This window comes from Portunus trituberculatus, chromosome 49, assembly GCF_017591435.1.
Source record: "Portunus trituberculatus isolate SZX2019 chromosome 49, ASM1759143v1, whole genome shotgun sequence".
Classification (NCBI taxonomy): Eukaryota; Metazoa; Arthropoda; class Malacostraca; order Decapoda; family Portunidae; genus Portunus; species Portunus trituberculatus.
This window is the reverse complement of record NC_059303.1, coordinates 5,594,257-5,615,359: the sequence shown is the minus strand read 5'-3', so window position 1 is coordinate 5,615,359 and position 21,103 is coordinate 5,594,257. Positions and strand designations below refer to the sequence as shown.

At 44.1% G+C, this 21,103-nt stretch overlaps 1 protein-coding gene and 1 non-coding gene across 3 annotated transcripts in view; both read left to right on the top strand.

Annotated features, from left to right (window-relative positions):
- The window catches only part of LOC123499308 (inactive tyrosine-protein kinase transmembrane receptor ROR1-like), a 398,854-nt gene that overhangs the window by 337,561 nt on the left and 40,190 nt on the right, over positions 1-21,103 (top strand). The window contains exon 1 of one of the 2 annotated variants that reach the window (XM_045247118.1): positions 13,956-13,991. The exons of the other annotated variant lie outside the window; for it this stretch is intronic. Within the exon in view, the coding sequence (XP_045103053.1) occupies positions 13,985-13,991 (7 nt within the window). The 5' untranslated portion in view covers positions 13,956-13,984. Of the gene's footprint in view, positions 1-13,955; positions 13,992-21,103 lie in introns of those variants that run through there. 2 annotated transcript variants of the gene reach the window in all.
- Trnaa-cgc lies at positions 10,769-10,842 on the top strand. The gene has a single exon. It is a non-coding gene; the product is annotated as a tRNA-Ala (tRNA).

Genomic DNA, 21,103 nt, shown 5'->3' with positions numbered 1-21,103 from the left:
ATATTACGTAAAGTTTTTGCTATTACTACGTTGTTATTTATTTTTTCATTTATTTTATTTACTATTTTTTTAGTCACTCCGGCCTCTATGTTCCCTTCCCTAAAAGCTCCCATCCTCGTGGCAGCAGTCAATGTGTTCCGTCAATCAATCAATAGCGGCGCGTAAACATTTGATATCCCTCGTCATTAGTCACGTCCCGCATGGGTCGGCCTCTTCCCTCTCTCCCGAACGAGTTGGTGGTCGTCTTACTACTACTCCTACTACTACTGTCATTGCTGCTACTCTTGCTCCTACTCCTACTCCTACTCCTACTCCTACTACTACTACTACTACTACTACTACTACTACTACTACTACTACTACTACTACTACTACTACTACTACTACTCTTCCTCCTACTCCTACTACTACTGCCATTCCTACTCCTGCTGCTGCTGCCACTACTACTACTACTACTACTACTACTACTACTACTACTACTACTACTACTACTACTACTACTACTGTTCTTTGTCCTTTTGCTCCTGTTACTAATATATATACTACTGCTACCACTGTTCCTGTTATTAGTACTGCTTTGGCGTCTCTGCTCCCTCCCGCCATCCGTCCAACAAGACAGAAACTTAGCGAAATTGGAAAACTTTTTTGAGTATACACAAGTTAGATGCATCGGTGACTCAGTCGAACACGTAGTCCTCGTGAGGCGCGATTTGTGGACGAGGGAAAAGGTGCCGCTGGAAGAGAGAGAGAGAGAGAGAGAGAGAGAGATGGTGGGCGAGGAAGAAGAACAAAGAAAAATAGAATGAAAGGAGTGGACGTTGCCAGGGGAAAAAAAAAAAGCAAATTTGTGATTAGTAAAAGAAGAAAATTACACTATTTTGTCACTTGCCTTAGTTGGAGTGAACAACACATATGTATAAAGCTTCGAGTCATACTTAAAGGCAGAGATGCATGGGAAAGGATCGGTTTTAAATCTGGTCTTCACGATGTACTAAGATTTTCAAGCAGTGTCAATTCTGAACCCTAAAAGTTTCAAAATGCACCACAAATACTTCCTCGTTGAAGAGATTTTAAGAAAACAGAACCTACATAAATACAACCATCACTGTCGCAGAAATGTATTTATCTTTTTCATCTACATTAGATGATGTTACTAATCCGCGCGAGGAGACAAGGTGGACGGAACGGCGGCGGTGTGTTCTGAGGTGGCGGCGGTCACCTGTGGGACACGTGACGGAGGATTAATTAAGGTGAGGGGGCGTGTCGACCATCAGAGGATCATCTTTCAGCTTTGCATTCCAAACATAATAGTCAGCCTTGGAGCGCCTCGCCACTGATGCCGCCTATTTGTTAACTTTCGGGCCCAAAGAAGAGAGAGGAAAAAGGAAGAAGACAACAACAACAAATAGAAAAAAAGTCATCACCAGGAGGAAAAGGAAGAAAAAAAGGAGCAAGCAACTGAACCTACTGACTTGAATTATTCTGCTTCAGTGGACAATTCTTCAAGACTCAAGTAAGGAGGACGAGGAGCGAGACGAACACGAGGGGGAGGTGATAAAGGAACAGGAAGAAGCGACCAAATAAGAAAATGGTAATATTGGCGGGAAGAGAAGAGGAATTATTATTTATACTTCAACACAATATCAGATTTTATTGAATGGTATTAATGATTTCTATTTTTCCGTTGTAGTTTTAGTGATAATAATGATAACAATAATGATGATACACGCAGACGTCAGTGAATGTATGTTCTCCACAATACACAAGCAGGAATTATCATTTTTTTTTTCCTGAACACATTATCACTTTCTTTTTCTGAATGGTTTGAATAATTTTGTGATATCTCGGAGCTGTTGCGATGATAATAATGATACAAGTTAAACACACACGTCAGTAAATATATACATTCCACAAAATACAAACAAATACTGAAAAAAAAAATCAGTAAATATGACGATCAGGAACATATAATAATGATAATAAATACAGACATCAACAAATGTATGTACCTTTACAAAATACAAATAGGGACTAAGGAACACCAATAAAGAAGAGGATCAAGAATAGAAAGATGAGAAGGCAACACGAGACCGATGACTGCCGCCTTGGAATCAGGATGGATGAGAAACGTATCCGAGAAGAGAGGGAGCGAGAGCAAAAAGTGAGACAAGAATGAAATAAGGGTTTCAAGAAGGGACCTCAAACGAGCTGGGAAGTCTAAAAAAGGCAGAAAGGACGAAAGAAATGGATGGAATTACGTGGAGAATGCTTGTGTTTGGAAAGCGGCGGCCACAAGCGGGTTTTTTTTTTTTTTTTTTTGGAAGATTGAATATTGATTGAAGTCGCCGCAACGATGGGGTCATATAGCGCCGTTTTAAGAAATGAAGATCGGGTAATTAAATGAGAACGTGTCCTTGTGTTTCGTTTAAGTAATGCAAGATAAGAAAATTATATATACATACCCAACATTGAAATCATATATATCGTCTTTTTTTGTTTATCAGAATAGGAGATCGTATAAATAAATGGGATTAAAAGAAGATATGGAGTCCTATATACGTAGTAACATAAAGATCATATAGCAATCTGTTAACAATGATAGTTGTACATGTAGTGTGATCACCTGCTTAAGTTTAGCTTGGTATGTTAGAAAAGAAAATAGAGCTAAGAAGAATGTGCACCTCTACATACACCTTAGAGATCATATTCTTGCGTCTCTTTAAGAAGGGGAAGGTGCACAGGTAGAACGAACACCTGTCCTTGTATCTTAACACTTTGACACGTGTAAAATGAGAAAAGACACAAATAATCAAGTTCACACATGTAAAGTAAGAAAAAATCAAAGTTTTGCATACACATGGAAGGCAAGGAAATACTGGAAAGGTTGTATAAGTGACCTCACTGTTACAAATGAAAACGGAAAAAAGATGGAAAAAAAAGGAGACTGGTTATGTATTCGAGGAAATGATCGTCGAGTGACAGCCAGGAAAATTACACGAAGGCGTCAACAGTGAAGGTAATTTGTGTGTTGTTACGGAAAACGACGTCCCAGTGAGAAAAGTTCGTTCCATTTGCGAAATTACCAGCGGGGTAGTGTGAAAAAAGACTGCCTGCTTGCATATGTGATCAATCATTGTAATGGCGGTGATGATCGGAGGCGAGCACTCACATCGCCCTCATGTTTGTGACGTGAGAAGTGAAGCGTCGTAAGAGGAATATATCAGACGTGAGGAGCGTTATTGCTTTTAACATATAAGGTTTGCATGATTTTGGGGGAATTTCAGTCAGTATTATTATTATTTTCTTAGCTATATTATCTTTATATGACACTATAACACATCAAATACAATATCAATCAAATCAAAATACAATATAAAAACAGGAAGAAGGGGTAATCCAAAGCCATTATCGATATGTGATAAGGTTTAAAACTCATGTTTGTTAGTATGTCAATGTCATTTTATTACTGAAGGTAGCTAAAGTAATGTGGGAAGAAACGCTAACTATAATGTACAAACACAGCAAGGGAATGGTGGGGAAGGTTTAAATGTTTGTTTTGCTGGTATGGTAAAGACACAGCATTAAGTAAACTGATGGAGAGAAAAAATAATACCGTATAAAATCAGTGTAATGTAGTAATGTACGGTTACAATTTATATAAAGGGAGGATATTTGGTAGAGTAATGATGGTAACGTGTTTGGTATAGGTTAAGGGGTAGTATTTTTTTTTTATGTAAGAGGGAGAACTGCCAAGGGAAAAAAAGTTAATTAGAAAAAAATGGCCTACTGGAATTGCAATCTCCAAAAAAGATCGAAAGAATCAGTCAAAAGCCTGAGACAAATGTCTTGTATGGGGATTCTAGTGGAGGTTCAGGTGAGCAATGGTGGCAATGTACTGTGCCTAGTGTAGAGGAGGCTTCAGATTTGGAGGATAAGGTGAGTGAAGGTACTGGAGGGTAATGAAAATGCCCTGTGCTTGTTGTAGATAAAGATACAATTTAAAGGTTAAGGAATGGAAGTTCAGGTGAGTGAAGATACTTGTGGGTAATGATTGTAATGTTCTCTGTTTAGTGAAGGTGAAGCCACAGTGTGAAGGTTCAAGGACGGAGGTTCAGGTGAGCGAGGTGCACTGGGCGGTCGTGGGACTGTAAGGAAGACCAGGTATCAGATGCACTGGGACGGGAAAGGTGCATAAAAATCATACCTAGAGACGGACGTGGATTTTAAATAAGATAGTGAGTGGTGGGTGGGGGGGAGGGAAGTATTGTGATTTAAGGAGCAAGACAAATGATTCACAAACCTGCTCAGAGGGAAGACAACAGGAACGTAACTGTTAACGGGTGACCGACGGAGTGGCAGCGACTGAAGGCAATAAAGCAGATGCACTTGGGATTAGAAGATTGCGATAATGGTTCATGACATTCACCATAAGCCGGTTCTTTGTCACTCGTCGAAGTGCTTACACTCATCGCCGCAATCTTCGCTCCGTCTTATCCTTCCTTAAGCGATTGCTGGAGTGAGGCGAGCAGCGTGAGGCCTCAGAGTGAAGATGGAGGGCAAGAAATTGTAGAGAGAGGGGAAGGGGTACCACTTTCAACATTATCAGTCGTATCTATTTGTGTTTTAGCTCATCACAGTTTATACGTAAAAATAAGAAAAAAATAGTGTTACTTTTAGAAATATACAGCTTGAGAAGTCATTAGGTTAGGTTAGATTAAGTAGAGAGCCACTTCAAATCTAACATACCTAGCCGAACTTCATACCACAGACTTCAATATCGAAAAAGAGAATAGTGTTGTTTTTCGTAATGGATGCCAGAAAACTTAAATAAATGTACCTACAACTCTGTATATTTAAGCTCATGTAACTCAGGCTATATTTAAAAAGGAATAATGATACGTTTTGAAATACATGCAAGAAAACTCAGCGTCACTACATATATAACAGCATCTGTCTCTGTATCTTAAACGTATGGATTATATTAAGACAAATGTCAGTGGTTCTCTTATGAATATTTAAAGAACCTCATTTATTGTTTCTTTTTAATACTTAGCTAGATAAAACTCCTGCCATTTAGTTCATTTGCTCATCTGTTTTCTAGTAAGACAGAGTAGCAGGGAGCCATGTTAGGCCTAAGCCATATATTTGTGTTGGTGTAATTGTGTGTGTCTTGTGGATTTAGTTAGTGTGCAAGGGTAGGTTTGTTTTGCGTGCGCGCGGTGACGCCTGTTCTTTTTTTCTTTTATTATTCTCCCTCCTCACTTCTTATTTCTTGCTAATTCCTCCACTCTGGCAATGTTCAGTTTTTGTTCTCGTCTGGTTTTTAAACGTTAATCTTCTTATCTAACTCTAGTTTCAGCAAGTATTTATCTTAGTTCATATTTACCACCTCGATATCGTACCCAGAATACCTGTACCGGGGTCACCTTGTTCGTACCCACCTGCCAGGTACTCGTGTCTATATTGGAACGCTAATAAATAGAAGGAAAAAATCACTTACATGGCTTCGATCTCTATTTTATCGATAAGAGTATTATTATGTTTTATTTATACATGTTCCCAAGTGTGATTATCTCCAGGTGGCCGGTCCTCGGTCCTCCGGTGAAGCATAATGATGACCTGATCGCGCTGGTCTTGCCTTTCCTTTCCCATTTCATGCTGACATAATACATTTCATTTCTCTTTCCTACGTGTCAAGAAAACCTATCTAGAGTAGGACAAAAGAACTGGGAAGAGAGGAAAAGAAATCGCTCAACTTATCGCTTCTAAAAAATCAAGGAGAGACTCGTAAGAATAAAGAAGTTAGGCAGTTCACTCACTCCTCCTAAAGTATACCATTCATAATTCAAAAGTAGACTTACAACAATGCTTCACCTTTACCAACACCAATTCCCAGCACGGAAAACTCCCGCACCCTTCACAGCCTTCCATAAAACAAACCTGTGTATCTTATTTTAACTTCATGTCGCACACACCTCCACATATCACTCATCTGTACACTCCCTCCTTACACACAAGACCCCTCCAACCCCGTCACTCTCCACAGCCTTCATGTAAACTAGTGTCCCAATCCTGTTTGATCTTTGTTTCACGCCCACCTTTCCCTATCAGTCCCTTGTACATAGCCTCCCTCTACTTCACCGCTTCTTACAGGATAATAGCCCCATCTAATCCCCAGTAATGTGCTCCCTCTAGCCCTCACTTATCATTACCGACTTATCTTGGCGTTATCAGTGTTATCTTGGGAGGAGTTGACTTATTAACCTCATCCTTTATCCAGCGCGAGTGAATCTTTGCCTGACACGGCGCTTCTGGCATCTTGATTAAATCCTCGGCATTATGGGGCAAGATTAGCACTCGGCTCGCTCCTCGACACACAAGGAGCCTGATTGAGCCCCAAACCCCGAGATTTACGGCCAAGAAATTATGTTCGCGTTTTGAAGCTCCGAGGCGATGATGTAGTGTTGGGGAGGTAACATACGGCGCGAAATTGGATCTCTCTCTCTCTCTCTCTCTCTCTCTCTCTCTCTCTCTCTCTCTCTCTCTCTCTCTCTCTCTCTCTCTCTCTCTCTCTCTCTCTCTCCTCTCTCCTCTCCTCTCTCTCCTCTCCTCTCCTCTCCTCTCTCTCTCTCTCTCTCTCTCTCTCTCTCTCTCTCTCTCTCTCTCTCTCTCTCTCTCTCAGTAAGGCCTGGTGCTGGGGGAATTAACAGACTGGCCGCTTATGCACCTTTCTCGTAATGAGAGTCGGAGCGCAGGTGCCTCAAGGGAATGCTTACTTGAACCTGCCGCGCTGAAACTCATCACGCATGCGTCGGTGATTCTCAGAATAAAGATGCATGCGAGATATATGAGTATCGTTAAGGAAACCTCCATTTTGCATCCCTTGAAGGTTAGTTACTAAAGAGAACGCGCTGCCTCAGAGAAACCTGATCGGCGGGATGGCAGGTGGGGCGTTGTGGGGCTTATGAGTGGCCGAGGTGCTGAGGTGCCGACAGACTGGCGGGCGGGCGTGACACAGAGCAGACTCACAGCGGACAGTGAACAGCGAGTGAGGGAGGAGAGGGAATGACCTGCCTGGAGTGGTCCCAAGCGTCTACCGTAACCGAGACTCGCTAATGCATATACACAGAGATGGTGATCTTAGTGCAGGAGGCAGAATTGAACTTGGAGATCTGGGAGAGGGAATGACCTGGGCCGGAGTGATCTCAGATGGTTGCCTTAGCTGGGCTGCACTTGTATATGTAGCATGTGCGCTGAGATTATCATAGTGAGGGAGGGAAGGGTTTTGCTTAATCCTTCTCCTGTAAGCATTTGTTCATCTTGAAATTTATACAGAATAGAATGTTGATAAGTTTATGTTGTCTGAGTCTGTTAAAACTCACTGATTCATATTCGCACCTGTAATTATCCAACCTGTGCCAACACCTGCAAGAGAAACGTTCATGATCTTTTCTCTGATTTGCTTTTTTTTTTTTTTTTACTACTACTACTACTACTACTACTACTACTACTACTACTACTACTACTACTACTACTACTACTACTACTACTACTACTACTACTACTACTGCTACTTGCCTGAAAAAAAAATTGGCATGGAAATAGAGGCAATAGAATAATTAATTACTCTTCATTGATAGCATGATCATTTCATTCTATCATATACCACTAATATAATCGTATGTTAATTTCCTGTCATGGGATATTTGAATCAATGAAGCAATAGGAACCCAAATAGATAGATATTTTTTTGTGTGTGTGTGTGTGTGTGTGTGTGTGTGTGTGTGTGTGTGTGTGTGTGTGTGTGTGTGCATATATGAATAAAAATTTACGAGCCATCTTTACGGTGAGGAGAGTTGAAATATCGCAGCGTCAACCCTTCGAGGTGAAAAGAAACGTAGCGATATACACTTTTCTTTACGAGGATCAAGAAGCGGGTCGGCCACAACACAGCTTCCCGCCGCCGCCCACACGAGGGAGTCAAACCAAGCGCGAGCCACCCTGAATATACTGCCATGTTCCTTATGCTTAATAGGTAATTGAAATCCTCGTCAGTTACACGTCGGGTAAGCATTTAATAATCCAAAGGGAGGCGCAGGTGAAGGTGAGGGCGAGGGCAGGTAGGAGGCAAGGCAGGTAATCCAGGTGAACTTATTATCTCGTATAGAATCTCATTAGAAAGTTGGTGAATGTTACTGATGCTGCGAGAAAACAAATGAAGCATCGTATATTCCACCAATCACTGTTTGTGTGTGTGTGTGTGTGTGTGTGTGTGTGTGTGTGTGTGTGTGTGTGTGTGTGTGTGTGTGTGTGCAGTACGGAAATATAAATATGAAACTTTTTTTCCTCCTATGAATATAGAATCAGGTTAGCGTTTATTGGACACTGTTGCTGTGTTTGGTGACGGAAATCAACCATGGAGACAAACACACACACACACACACACACACACACACACACACACACACACACACACACACACACACACACACACACACACACACAAAACATTATAGAACAAAAACATACAAACATACATGTTCAAAACAAACAACCACACCCAGTTACACGACACATACGTACACACATACACACATACGCACCTTCCTTTACTCGTCCACTCATTCATGTCTCCATTCACTCACCAATTCATCACTCACCAACCTGTTCCCTTTGCACCAAGGAACTCACCCCCATCTCTCTCTCTCTCTCTCTCTCTCTCTCTCTCTCTCTCTCTCTCTCTCTCTCTCTCTCTCTCTCTCTCTCTCTCTCTCTCTCTCTCTCTCTCTCTCTCTCTCTCTCTCTCTCTCTCTCTCTCTCTCTCTCTCTCTCTCTCTCTCTCTCTCTCTCTCTCTCTCTCTCTCTCTCTCTCTCTCTCTCTCTCTCTCTCTCTCTCTCTCTCTCTCTCTCTCTCTCTCTCTCTCTCTCTCTCTCTCTCTCTCTCTCTCTCTCTCTCTCTCTCTCTCTCTCTCTCTCTCTCTCTCTCTCTCTCTCTCTCTCTCTCTCTCTCTCTCTCTCTCTCTCTCTCTCTCTCTCTCTCTCTCTCTCTCTCTCTCTCTCTCTCTCTCTCTCTCTCTCTCTCTCTCTCTCTCTCTCTCTCTCTCTCTCTCTCTCTCTCTCTCTCTGCGTCACTGGGTACAAGACTCCCCAAGACGTCGGCTAGCTCCTCTCCCTCTCTTCATCCTTTCCTCCGTCTCCTCACCCCCTTCCCTCCTTCCTTCCCGTCCTCCCTACCTGTCTGCCTTCTCTCCTTACTTTGGCTTCTTACCTTTCACCTCATTAGAGTTACCATTATGGGGGACGCGGTTCAGGTGACGAGCTGCGTGAAGGTAGTAGAAATGGTAGTGGTGCTGGTCATGGTAATAGGTCGTACTAGTAGTAACGGTAGGGGTAGTAGTAATGACCTTGCTCTGAGATGTTCCTGCCAGCTCCTCGGTTACTCTGAGAAGCCTCTAGTTGAAGTAGGACACGTGTTTTTTTGTGTGTGTTTTTATGGTTGTGGTGACAGATTAACGGCATTTTCTTAGCTGTTAACATCAGAAACACTGTTGAGAAGCAGGGTTATTATTTCCGTGGTCTTTGAAATCAGCCGTGGTGAGAGAGTAAAGCGTTCCTGGTAGTAATGGTAGTTGGGAGTTAAGGTTGTGGTAGTTAGTGGTTAGTGATGGTGTAGCGAATGTTTTATACTCATATGTAACGATGATATGGGTTGTAGTAGTGTTAGTATTAATGGTGGTGGTAGTAACTGGTATGATATTGATGGTGGTGTTTGCGGTATAGTATTAGTGGTGTTAGTGGTTAATGATGGCGGTGAAGCAGGTGTTTATATTCCTTTGTTGCGGTGTTTGTCGTAGCGTAATTACGTGTTGCAGTATCAATAGTAGCAATGGGGCTCGCGTGTGGTGGTGGTGAGGGTGATGAGGGCGAGGTGACGTGGAGTGATGACCTGACACCTCCACCACCTGCCGCTCCATCCCTCCCCCCCCTTGCTCCCTCCGGCGTAATTAGCTCCCTCCAGGTAATGGTTCCCCACCGCGGACATCATCGCGGGTAGTTTATCACGGCCCGCCACACCTGCCGGCACGAAAGCACCTGAGCATTCACCTGAGCGCGCGCGCACACACACACACACACACACACACACACACACACACACACACACACACACACACACAGGCTGATAGATAGTTAAAAGGATAGTGGGAAAGAGAGATAAAATAGACAAATAGATAGATGGATGGATAGAAAGATAGGTAGTTATACAGATACATACGTACACATACATACATACATAGATGCATACATAGAAGTATACAGTACATTATAATTTTATTGATCTGCCTGTAAATATAAACACCGAATATTAAATACACATTATACTCTAACATTATCATAGAGATTGTAATTTATAATCACACACACACACACACACACACACACACACACACACACACACACACACACACACACACACACACGCACCGCGTAGTGTAGTGGTTAGCACGCTCGACTCACAATCGAGAGGCCCGGGTTCGAGTCCCGGTGCGGCAAGGCAAATGGGCAAGCCTCTTAATGTGTGGCCCCTGTTCACCTAGCAGTAAATAGGTACGGGATGTAACTCGAGGGGTTGTGGCCTCGCTTTCCCGGTGTGTGGAGTGTGTTGTGGTCTCAGTCCTACCCGAAGATCGGTCTATGAGCTCTGAGCTCGCTCCCTAATAGGGAAGACTGGCTGGGGGACCAGCAGACGACCGAGGAGGTGAATTACACACGCCCGGTAGCTCAGTGGTTAGAGCGCTGGCTTCGCAAGCCAAAGGACCGGAGTTCGATTCGCCGGCCGGGTGGAGATATTTGGGTGTGTCTCCTTTCACGTGTAGCCCCTGTTCACCTAGCAGTGAGTAGGTACGGGATGTAAATCGAGGAGTTGTGACCTTGTTGTCCCGGTGTGTGGTGTGTGCCTGGTCTCAGGCCTATCCGAAGATCGGAAATAATGAGCTCTGAGCTCGTTCCGTAGGGTAACGTCTGGCTGTCTCGTCAGAGACTGCAGCAGATCAAACAGTGAAACACACACACACACACACACACACACACACACGTGGCGGGAATCCTCTCCAGGGGCGCCGTGCTGCTGATAAAGGTAATTGCAGGTGAAAATACCCATGCAACAAACAGCACGAGGTGGAGTATCAATCAGCGATCTAAATGAGCCATAACTAACGTGCCTTTGAGCGGAGGATTGCCGGGTAAGTGTAACATCACTCTTATCGGGATGTAAGGAAGCGCAATGTAACACTCGCCTCGCAAAATTGTAGCAACACCATAAAAACAAATACGATGTAGTTGAATTATCCTGATCCCAAATTACCCATTGATCTGCAGGCCCTCCATGCGGGAAATTAATATTGGATGGACTTTGTTTAACAGACAATGTAGCGATAGCATCGGAATCACGAATCATGAAAAGCGTTTGTTATTTAAAATTTACTACTACGCCCGTGTCCAGTGCCGTGATGTAAATATATGAACAATATATTTGAGAACTCGGCACTTGTTAATTTGATTTAGTTCCATGTCAGAATTGATTGGTTTGGTTTTTGTTGCCTTTTTTTTATTTATCTGTTCTTTTTATGTGCATAAGGATTTTTTTTTTTTTTTTGGGTGGTTCTGTTCAATTTTTCCGTATTAAAATTTATGAGTTATATGTGTCAGAGTCCCTGTGTGTGTGTGTGTGTGTGTGTGTGTGTGTGTGTGTGTGTGTGTGTGTGTGTGTGTGTAGTGTCGTTATTCACGTTATTTTAGCCACTGTTTTGTGGGGTGGGACGGTACGTGCAGGTTCTAGTTATATATGTAAATAAAATAATTAAAAAGGGTCATTTCGTTGGTTTTGTTGACGAGTTTGGTGATTATTGATGTGTGATATGAGAGAGAGAGAGAGAGAGAGAGAGAGAGAGAGAGAGAGAGAGAGAGAGAGAGAACGAAACCACAGACATAAGTAAGAGTGTGGAGAAGTAGTATTTAAGGAAGGGGAAGAAAAGAGGAGAGAGAGAGACGAGGGAGGGAGAGTCAGGGTGCCTTGGTAATTAACGTGATGTAGAGCCTGGCCCTCTGTGGCACCATGGCAACTAGCAAGTGGACCCCAGCAGGCATCGTGGGAGCGGCATCGTGTCATGATATTTTGGTGGCGCTGGCAGTGGTGGTGGTGGTGGTGGTGGTGATGGTAGTGGTGGTGGTGGATATGGTACTATTCGTCTGGTAGTGGTGCGGTGGAGGCTATGGTGCTGTAGTGTATGGTGATTTGCTAGTGGTGGAGGTATGGTAATGTGTGTGGTGGAGGTGACGGTGTGTGGTGCTAGTCATGGTGAATGGTGATGATGGTGGAAGATATGACAATGTGTGTATGGTAGTGGTAGTGTATGTGTATTGGAGTGTGTGTGTGTGTGTGTGTGTGTGTGTGTGTGTGTGTGTGTGTGTGTGAGAGAGAGAGAGAGAGAGAGAGAGAGAGAGAGAAGAGACTTAGCTCCAAGAAAACTAAGAAAGACAAAAAAGAAAAAAAAGCATTTCCATATCATCACTTAAGGTCATGCAGTGTTGCCAGATGCTCCCCGCCGTCTGGACATTACCGTCTTTAAAATCTTGATGGAAAAAGCGAATTGGCGGAGAATTAGTCCATGATTTGTATTGCCACGGAAAATTGCTTTACTGAATTACATTACTATGCTAAGTGAGGTTTACTTTGTTGAATCAGAGAGAGAGAGAGAGAGAGAGAGAGAGAGAGAGAGAGAGAGAGAGAGAGAGAGAGAGAGAGAGAGAGAGAGAAAAGACTTGACACTCAAATAAGCACACAAACACACACACAAACTCCTACTTACAACACACGCACATATAAATTTCAGAGCTGTCAGTGTATGTTAATGAAAGTCACACGCGGAACTCTCTAAGTAATCAGTATCATTTCCGCGCTAAACTTTGAAATCCGAGTTAAAATATCCCTGTATCATTTGGTGTCTGTGGCTCCGGTGATTGCAGAGGCGGGGACGTACCAAACAGTCACAAGTAGGGGGTGTAGACTAGTAGTTGTGAAGATGCTGATGATTACACCGAGACGAAGGAATCTTGAAATGGTTAAGTTTTTTTTTTTCCATCGTTTTTTCTCTCTTCTGGTCAATATAATCCTTTTGGTAGCGATTATTAGGATTTTCTCAGAGTTAGGAGGGCAGTTGATGCGGTTAAGGGATGAGGGTTGCCGGCTTGTCAAGTTAACCAGGAAGTTTGAGGTAAAGTAGAGGCGGAAGTTACAGGGGGGCCGGAGGGGGCGTGATGCAGGAAACTCCGGCATTAGTTGCAGGAAATGGGCGTGGGCGGAGGGTGTAGGCTTGGGGTGTGGATGAAGGGTGTAAGTGTGGGTGTGGATTACATAGGTAGGACGGGGATGCGAAGAGGAAGGAGCTGTTTCAGGGTGTGGATGGGAGGATGTGGAGGGGTGGTTGTGTAGAGGGCATGGGGAGAAGTGGGTGGTGTGGGGAAGGACAGAGGAAGTGTGTCAGAGGCCTGTGCGGTGCTCGAGGAGGTGAGGACGAGAATATTCATCAGGAAAGTGGTAGTAGTAGTAGTAGTAGTAGTAGTAGTAGTAGTAGTAGTAGTAGTAGTAGTAATAGTAGTAGTAGGAAGTAGTAATAGTAGTAGTGTTAGCAATAGTAGTAGTAGTGTTAGTAATAGCAGTAGTAGTATTAGTAGTGGTGATGGTGGTGGTATATAGTAGAAGTAGTAAGGAAAATAATAAAAGACATAGCAACAACAAAAACAGCAACAAATACAATAGCATTAATAGGTAATCTTCTGAGTAGTAATAATATAGCATTTTTTCCGTATGCATTATTCCTTATTGAAAATAAAATAAGATGTATTATTATATCATAGATTTAACACCTATTCTTTCCTCTGTTGCAGGTGAGGCGAGGAGAATGGAGGTGGATATCGGGAATGAGCCATGAGAGGTAGAGTTTTCAGTGCTGGCGTGGACTGGCGTGTTGAGTGTTAGGCTGGCTAGTTGACTTGTTGATTGGCTGGTTGGCTGGTAAGCTGTCTTTGTTTCCCGGTACGGACAAGTAACTACTATCATACTATCTGGCTGGCCACGTGGCTGGTCACACTGGTAGATGGGTGACACCTTGGATGTCTGACTGAATTAACTGTTTCCCTTCCTGTGTTCTTATAAGTTTATAATTCTGAGAACCGCTAGACCGAAAGACAAATGTCAGAAACTACAAAAAGTCTTCGGGAAAAACCACAACAAAAACAAATTTCTGCCTCGGTACACGCACCAGCCACAACATTTTTTATTTAAAAACGACGCAAACGAAAGCGTTTGTTATAGAATTAAAAATAATTGTCGGTAGAGTAATTAGTGAAAATGTTAGAATTTATGCTGAAGATTGTGGTGGCTGCTGGAAGGAGACGTACCCCTGAGAGTGAGGCGAGACGCTGCTCCTGAGCGGATAGGGACGGCGGTCCTGGAATGACATGTAAATTTAATCACTCGTCTTTGATAATGTCCCCCACTCCTTCCCTCCCTCTCTCCCCATCTCCACCTCCCGGGACACGAAGGAGAGACTCCCGGCCGGCAGCATCTGACTTGCTCACAAGCCGCCGCTGAGGCCTGGGCCGCCTCTCCTGCACTGCTGAGTCCTATCCTTTGTCTTTATGGTAGGCGCCACGCAGTGTTGCTTCAAGTTGCAATAATTCACCAAGATGGCAGATGTGCTTGATTTACGTTCAGCTCTTGACTGATATTTGAATGTATATATGTGTTTAATTGAAGTGTGCATGCATTGAGGCCCATGATAACGCAGTGTTTTTGTGTGTCAAGATGAGTCCTGCAGACCAGCGCCCTTGAAGCTTTGAGCGGCAGCCTTTCCTTTGAGTTACAAGTGTGTCACAGAGGCACACCGACCCTTGGGGTGAAGGGATGAAGGGAAGGTCCTTCCCGCTTTTGATGCCCCGACACTGCCTCGTTGGTGGGTGTTTGTTTTCCCGCGGCTCACCCCCGCCCTCTACAGCTTCTCCTTATTCTAGACGCATATTTACATCGGCAGCTCCTGAGTACCGGCGAGAAGCGGGAGGGCACGGATGAATGAAAGCCGAGTGGCCAAAACACCCAGCGGCCTGGCACTCATTTTCTCCCCTCACGTACACCAGCAAAGGAAAACCTCGTCCGCATGATCCTTAGATTTTAATTCATCAGCTTAAATCCCTCCTCCTTAAGACCGCCAGCTGGAACAACACAAGGAGGAGGGCGAGAGGAGGACTGCCCAGTTTGCATAACAGCCACAGCGTCAGACTTAGAGGAGGTAAAGGGGCGCGGAAATCAGAGCAGCCCGTCCCAGGAGGATGCTGTCTGGAGAGTGGCGAGCCGTGGGTGTGTGGTCGCGACAACTCTGGCCAGACGCAACGCACCCACGCTTGAGTTCCTGAGCTTATGAGTGGCAGGTCGAGTCACTGTCTCCACAGGGACGCTAAGAGGGCGCCGCCACCAGCCTCTCATCTCGGGCGGCGACAATGAAGCGCCTGAATGCCTTCCTTAGTAATATTGTTTGTGCTGGCTGAGAGCAGGATGACTGTATGATGGTGACTGGAACTGACATTTATGTGTACCAATCACATTACCGACCACGTTGTGTTTCTCTTTTTATCTTCGTCCCTCACAAATGAACACAAAGGAAGAGCAAACAGTAGATAGGTTCACCCTTAAAATACTTTATGTGTGTGTTTGCAGTGTGGAGGACACGAGAAAAGAACAAACGTCAAATATTTAGATTACCCCTTAAGAGGCTTTTCGTGGAAGTGTAGATTTACAGTATGGAGGAGTAATGAAAATTAACTTATTGGGCATCACCAAACTGCAATACGTAGAAATATTACTCCTCACAAGTCCCGCCTTCACCACCTTACGGAGCGTCACAGAACGCTTACCATGCCGCCAAGGACAGCCATCAAAATTCATCTCACTGGAGCACCCTTGATTCTGCCCCTCCCCGCGAGATGGCACTCCAGTTGACGCCAAGTGTGAGGGACGGAGCGCGCCATTGTCTGTGCTATTGGAGCTAATACAGCGGCACAAAGGACGCTCACCACTGTTTACAAATAACCCAAATGAGATCCCGTTAAGTTTTCAAAAAGGGCTTGACAGTTCACTTAAAATGTAGAATAGCTGCCCCTCCCCTTAGTTGTGTGTGTGTGTGTGTGTGTGTGTGTGTGTGTGTGTGTGTGTGTGTGTGTGTGTGTGTGTGTGTGTGTGTGTGTGTGTGTGTGTGTGTGTGTGTGTGTGTGTGTGTGTGTGTGTGTGTGTGTGTGTGTTTTAAAAGCTTTTATTACGTCATATGCAGAAATAACAGTTTAGGATAACAATACCAAATTTGGAGTCGAGTTTCTTCATCGACTTGTGAAAAAATAGCCTGGTTTGTTTAGAAAGTAAAACACACACACACACACACACACACACACACACACACACGGTCTCAGTCCTATCGGTCTATGAGCTCTGAGTTTCGCTCCGTAATGGTGAAGGCTGGCTGGGTGATCAGCAGGCGACTGTGAATACGAATACACACACACACACACACACACACACACACACACACACACACGTGCAGCGGCAAGTAACACGTCGATAAACAACAGGTTGTAGGAAAAGGGTTGTTCCTACTTCTCCTTAAGGTATTGGCTTGAAACTTAGCAGGGAAGTGCTCGCAACTGTGCCCGGAGCTGCGAGGAATGGGGAAATACTAAGCCAATTAGGTGATAGGGGTTTGGGAAGGAGAACCGAGAGGCAGGAAATAATGGGACACGTGGGGATGGAGTGGGATGGGATAGTGATGGGATTCTTGGATAGGTGAACTGAGAAAACCAAATAGGAAAAGGGAATGATGGGACAGAAGAGGAAGGAAAGTTAGAGGAGAGAAAGGATGCAGGACAGGATGAGCACTGGAGGGGAAATGAGATCTGTGCGAGAGGAATGTACTGCTCGTATCCAAGAAGGGATTGGTGAAGGGGCGGTGGCGAGGAGAAGCCGCTTTGTGCCCGGCCTGTCGTGAGCACCGAGCACGTTCAAAGGCTTTAATGGTTCTGTGCATCTCACGCCTCCATAAAGATGCTCTCAATTTCCACCTCCATCTCGGGACTGAGGGAAAAAAGGAGAGAGGGGGAACTGACGCAACTGTAAAGGAGGACACACACACACACACACACACACACACACACACACACACACACACACACACACACACACACACACACACACACACACACTTACGCATACGGAATCGCTTCTTTTGTTTCGTTTAATAATGAAGAGCCGAGGTAATTGGATGGTGTGCCTAATTAGATATGTAATTGGATAATGTAGTTACCGTAACAGGTACATAAATATTGGACTTTCTTCTTTTGTTTCCTCGCCCATATTTACGGGGACGCGACGCTGCTTCATTAGTTGTTGATTTTATTATCTTTTACAGTGGTTATATTAGTGGTAATGGAAGATGTCTTTGATGGTTATCTAGGGTAAAGTTGAGTTAATGAACGTGTGTCGCACGAAGCTGTGGTGTTATTAGTGTGTGTGTGTGTGTGTGTGTGTGTGTGTGTGTGTGTGTGTGTGTGTGTGTGTGTGTGTGTGTGTGTGTGTGTGTGTGTGTGTGTGTGTGTGTGTGTGTGTGTGTAGAAAGTTGTGGCATTTGTGTAAATAATGTGTACCTCATAATTTCGGCCATAAGTGAAAGCACGCATAACACAGTAATTCGAAAAGAAATTCATAACTGATTATCTTGTGAACCAAAGACTAACAGTGTCAACAGAGAAAGCAAAGACACACATGTTAATAAAGCCTCAAAAAGTGAATAAATTTAAAATGGACTTATAGTTGATAGTCTTCTAAACTAAACGATATATTTTAGTAATAAACTCAACGACCGTTATTTCAAATTCACATTCCGTATCTTAAACATTTGGGTGCCATATCTTAGCTGCACACTCTCAACAAGCTCTAGTTGCTGTATGGATGTTGTCAAGCTTTTTATAAATAAATTGGTGATAGTTCCAGCAAGAAGCCAACATTTGATATGAGAACTCGCCAAATCTAAGCTTTTGAAAATAACTTAATAAGAAGCTAAGCCGTTTGGAAATACTAGCCAACCATATAAAATCAATAGAAGAACTTCAGTGAGAAATAAAATAGAATACCAGCCTTACAGAATGAGACAATCTTCCTATAAAATAAATAGAACTTAGGTTAAACAAGCTGAAAGAATTGAATATCCCACGACACTCAAATTCCCTCCCGCAACCTGGAACACTGAGGGGCGCAGGTTGGATCTTCACAACGAGGGAGGGATCAGTGGTGAGGACAAGGCGTAGGCTGGATGATCCCTCCACTAACCCTCTCCTTGCTGCCCCTCGCCCTCCCTCCTTGAATCGGGCTGGCGTGCTCTGGGGGACTCTGGCACGCGGTTCTGGCCTGCCAATTATCGTTTCAGCCGCCCATACTGACGGCGCAGGTGCTTGAGGCGGTCCTTGTGCTTTAACGAAGATTTTTATGATGTATTTTTTTAATTTATATATTTTCACTTGTTCACTTGTTTATTTACCCATTTATTTTATTTACCTATTATTTAGTTTACCTTTTTATATTCTTCTTGTTCTTTATTTGTATATTTTACTCATCTTTATCTTTCCCCTCGACTAATTATCTTTAAACCTCGGAAATCTGCTGGTCATTGGTCAACTTAGAATATTTAACAGAACCTGGAATTGTTCAAACTTACCCTTCCTAAATGCATAGTGGCAGCATGGCAACACACCAATCTGTTCTCCAATGCTTAGTGTCTTCCTTGAGTCGTAATCCCTCTGATATACTAGAAATCCAATAACCACGAGCTCTTGTAAGGTGATCAACTCAGTATAAGCGACATTAAAACGAAAAGCAAAATATAATGTGAGTGATGGTGGTTAATCGACTTCTGACCATCATGTACATCTAGATCATCACTACATCAGAAGACGCAAGATGGAAGGAAAAATAAAACACATATTCAGTGAGTGCAGGTAATTGAACTTCGTACCACCGGTGTATAAGTTCAGGAGGCATCAGGGCGCGTCTGCTTGCCTGTTGTGGTGTATTCATTAAGCAGAGGGTGTGTGTGAACGTACGGCAGGTTGTGAAATTGTGAGAGAGAGAGAGAGAGAGAGAGAGAGAGAGAGAGAGAGAGCTGGGGGTGTCGGCAGTTGCTGTAAAAGGCCAGAAAAGGTCTTACGCAACACCACAAATACAGTAAACGAGGCGTGCGGGAGAGAACAAGGGAAAAAGAAAACAATAGCGGTAATGTTCGTGTCTTCTGTCATGTGTTTTTCCTCTCGGTCAGATGGACTTCTGGTGGCAGGAGTGATGGTTCCCGGGGCTTGTTAGGTGTAGAGGAGGGGAGCGAACTCACACACACACACACACACACACACACACACACACACACACACACACACACACACACACACAGCTAACTAAACAAACAAACACACAAGCGGACAAATAGTCGTAGGGAGTAAGACAGCGCCACACGAATGTCTGGACTGGCAGGGCGCAGCGAGGTAATGGAGAGAGGGAGGCGGGAAGGGAAGGGAGGGAGAGGGGATGGCATAGATGGAGGATGGGAGAGAGAGAAGTAGGGAAGAAAGGAAGGAAGGGGAGGAAGGGACTTGGAAGAGGCCCCTGTTATGTGCTCTGTTGGTTTGTTGTTCTAGACTTTCTGTTTCCGCCTGACATTTAATACTTTCCAAATGTGTTGGTGTGGGGCGTGTGTACCTCTCGTGTGTGTGTGTGTGTGTGTGTGTGTGTGTGTGTGTGTGTGTGTGTGTGTTGGAATATAAACGCAACATAAAAGTTTCGTTAACGTAATGGAACTTAAAACCGCTTTTTTCTTCGATATATTGACCACACGAGCGCATTCCCCTGATAGCGAGTCCATTAACGTACCAACTTGCGGCGCATATTGTCTCTTTTTCCCTCCTTTCTCCCCTTCTTGCGTCTCTCTCTCCGTCTCCGTCACCTCCATTTCTCCCTCCCTCCCTCACTGCCTCTCCCCAATCCAACCCTCACAAACTAATAATATGCTTCATTACGGCAGTTATTTGTCGCGCGCTCTTCAATAACCGTTAATAGTCTAATTGTCTGGGGTGCTCTACCAAAACTACCTATCTTTGCCTCCTCTGTTTTGAGCATCCTTCAGGAAACACTGCTGCATCACACGCGAAATACGAGACTTTGATATACACAGAAAACCCGAGAAATCTGAATGCATATGTTAAAAGTTCTCTTTAACTTTTATAACTTGAGCAATAATGGTTGATTTAATGAGGAAATACTCGTAAAGACTGGAGTTTGGATTGCCCTCAGCGAACATACACTTCTACAGGATCTTTGCTTTCCTTTCTTATCTAAATAGCTTGAGGTATAGGAGGGCGGGATGCGGTACACCCATCTCCTTTGTCCCTCAACTTGTGTCTCATTACTGGCCTTCGATAAATCCATACGGGCTTTCCTCCTCACCTTTCCTTACTTGTCTCATTCTATCCCTTCATCACACCTCTCTAAGCCCTTCATCCCGGCGGACCGTCCTCTCCCTTCGCTCATTCCTTATTCTTTCTTAACTTCACGTGGCTCCCTCCGTTCCATCCCTCCCTCCCTGGCTTTCTTTCCCTCCCGCACTCCCTCTCAAATCGCGTCTCCCGCCCCCTTTCCCCAATTCTTTCGCCCTCTCCCGCCCTCTTCCTCCCCCATAACATAATTACTTCCATATCAGCGTCGGATTTCGCCCGCTCTCCTAGTCTTAACACCTCGCACAATGGAACCTTTTGTGTGACGCGAGAAAACAATAGTTCGGAGGAGAGAAAAGGCAAGCCATGACCATTCAAGCGCCCTCACCCGCAGGCCAACTCCCCTCCCTCTACCTCTTAATGAAATATTACCGAAGTCTCCCCTTACAAAAAGTTTTCTCTGGATAAACTTTCCATTAGGAAAGTGAGAGAGAGCGAGGCACAGTGACTTGAGTGTTTGCCGAAGTACAGG